This window comes from Austrofundulus limnaeus, unplaced genomic scaffold (assembly GCF_001266775.1).
Source record: "Austrofundulus limnaeus strain Quisiro unplaced genomic scaffold, Austrofundulus_limnaeus-1.0 Scaffold836, whole genome shotgun sequence".
In the NCBI taxonomy this organism is placed as follows: domain Eukaryota; kingdom Metazoa; phylum Chordata; class Actinopteri; order Cyprinodontiformes; family Rivulidae; genus Austrofundulus; species Austrofundulus limnaeus.
The window spans coordinates 220,704-223,117 of NW_013953238.1; the positions used below are offsets into that span (position 1 = coordinate 220,704).

Genomic DNA, 2,414 nt, shown 5'->3' on the forward strand with positions numbered 1-2,414 from the left:
GTAACAATAAAAATAAACATAGATTAAAATAAAAATGAGAATAATAGTTACTATCCTGGACTATCTTTATGAAATTAGATAAAAAATAAAAATAAAAGCAAGATAATAAAAGCAGATAGCCTGATTATACATCTCTTCTCAGTTTATTGTACATTTTAACGCCAATCTAAACTCCAAAATCACATCAAAATTGAAGAAAAATCACTTAATAAACGTTCGGCCTGAAAATTATATATTTTATTTACAGGAAAAGATCAAAGTTTGGAGCTCATGTCAGCTTGTTTAGCTCAGAGTGAGCCGTCGTCCTGTAAATACACGAGCTTCGGTCGAGCTAGCCGGCTAGCTGCTAACTGAAAGAGACGCCATTAGTTGTTGGAAAGAATCAGGTAGAAACAGGAACTGGTTCCGCCCGTGGACCCGTTTCTCCCCCCACCTGCTGACTGGTTCTGACTGCAGTTCGGGTTCTGTTCGGTCCAAGCCTTTATGGTTTCAGCTCCTTTTTAAAGKCGGAAGCCAGCGGACTGCAGTTCCGACGTCAGGGTTAGCATTAGCATCGTTAGCTCGGAAACGCCTGTTTTTCTTCTTCTTTTTTACAATCAAAACTCGGGATTTCCAGGACGTGAAGGTGCAAACATGGCGGCAGCGGGGGCGGCCGGAGGCGGGAAAAGCTTCTCGTTTAAGGTGGTCCTGCTCGGGGAAGGCTGCGTGGGAAAGACCTCCCTGGTTCTGCGGTACTGCGAGAACAAATTCAACGACAAACACATCACGACCCTGCAGGTAAGAACCAGAACCAGAACCAGTCCGACCTGAACTCTGACACGTAAACAAACCCACGTCACGAGGAGCGTCCCTTTTTACAGCAAACACAAGATGATTATAAAACTTTTTATCTTTTGACTGTTTGTTAGCAAAATATCTGATGAAGCAGTGGACAGATTTAAAGTGTCTGTGACGTCAGGTGTTTCTAATAAACATGAAGGTATTTTAAAGATAACATTAATAACATGCTGCAAAACAAATTTCACATCTGAGTTGAACAGTTGTTGAGATATTTACATGTGAAGAAACAGGAAGTGACGTCAGAGGGGAGTGTCAACATGTAAACAGTGTTAGAAAAACAACAGACTTCAGAGAAGAACCTGGTGTTTCTTTACATTATTTTGAGTTTCTATCAAAGAGAGATGAAGAAAAATTAAAGTTTAAATAATTTTGTTTTAATAAACAAAGACCAGAGTTTATTTTATTAAAGAGTTCCCCTTTGATGTCACTTCCTGTTTCACTTTGACTGAAACAAATTCAAAAGCAAATAGAAGAAAATGTGTAAAATCGTGTGTTTTATGCTCATTTTCTTCAGTATAAAGATGTTTTCTTGGACTCGTTGTATTTAGGCGTCACAAACACGTTAACACAACTTTCAGGAAGTAAACTCTGGATTTATGTCTGCAGATGGTTAAAGTTTGGATGTAGGTCACAACTAATAAACTAGTTAATGTATAATTTATATAACTCAGATAGTTTTACACAGTTAAAGTTGGTAGTAGCTGAGGATCATCCTCAGAACACTGAGCTCCAACAGATCCTGATCATGTAGGACTTTTATTTTGAAAGAGTCACAGATGTGTGTGTTGGACGTTTTATGTCTAATCTGTAAGTTTCATGTCAAACCGTGTCCTGGACGACTCTGCAGACTTTAGCTGAGCTGAAAACTAGCTGTAGCGCCCTGCAGCTACATCAGATCCTGACCCTCTGAGGACCAGATCCAGTTTGATCTCCTCAGACCCTAGAACTGAAAGAAGGACTTCCTGTTTCCCAGAAGTCATAGCGTCGGGGTGTCACTGGTCCTGGGTCTGATGGAAGGGGGTCTGGACCCCTCCAGGCTCTTGTCTCTCATGAACAGAGTCACAGGGTCCGGGTGGTTCTGGCCTCGGGGCTCAGAGCCTCACATGAGAGGCTGCAGATAAAGGATTCGCTGACTGAAACGGACCGGACCCAGATCAGGTCCTGGACCYGGATCAGAGGATCAGGAGCTGACACCTCAGATGATTCCTGTTTATGAGTTCACAGCACGCTCCGGGTCACGCTGTGTCATGAGACCAGGTCCTGTCAGAGGGACTGGACTGGACTGGACTGGACTGGACTGGACTGGACTGGACTGGACTGGACTGGACTGGGTTCTGTTGCTGCTTTGATTTCCTAATCCTGCTGCTGCTTCTGACCAAAACAGATTCAGGTTCTGTCAGACCCGGGTCTCTGTCTCACTTCCTCAGATCAGGGTTCTGGGTCTTTCAGTTTCACTGAGCAGAATAAAGCCCCACGTGGTCCCGGCCCGGCTCTACTCGGACTTTGACTTTCAGTTTTTATCAGCCGAGTGTTGGAGGAGCAGGTGTTCTGTGGCTCCACACCTGGACCCAAAG

General features: G+C 43.6%; 1 protein-coding gene across 2 annotated transcripts in view; it reads left to right on the plus strand.

Moving 5' to 3' along the window:
* Positions 1 to 194: 194 nt before the first annotated feature.
* The window catches only part of rab21 (RAB21, member RAS oncogene family), a gene marked incomplete at its 3' end in the record, with an annotated part of 5,675 nt that continues 3,455 nt past the window's right edge, over positions 195 to 2,414 (plus strand). The window contains 2 exon segments of one of the 2 annotated variants that reach the window (XM_014028998.1): positions 195 to 540; positions 617 to 777. In XM_014028998.1, coding sequence (XP_013884452.1) covers positions 634 to 777 — 144 coding nt within the window. 2 annotated transcript variants of the gene reach the window in all.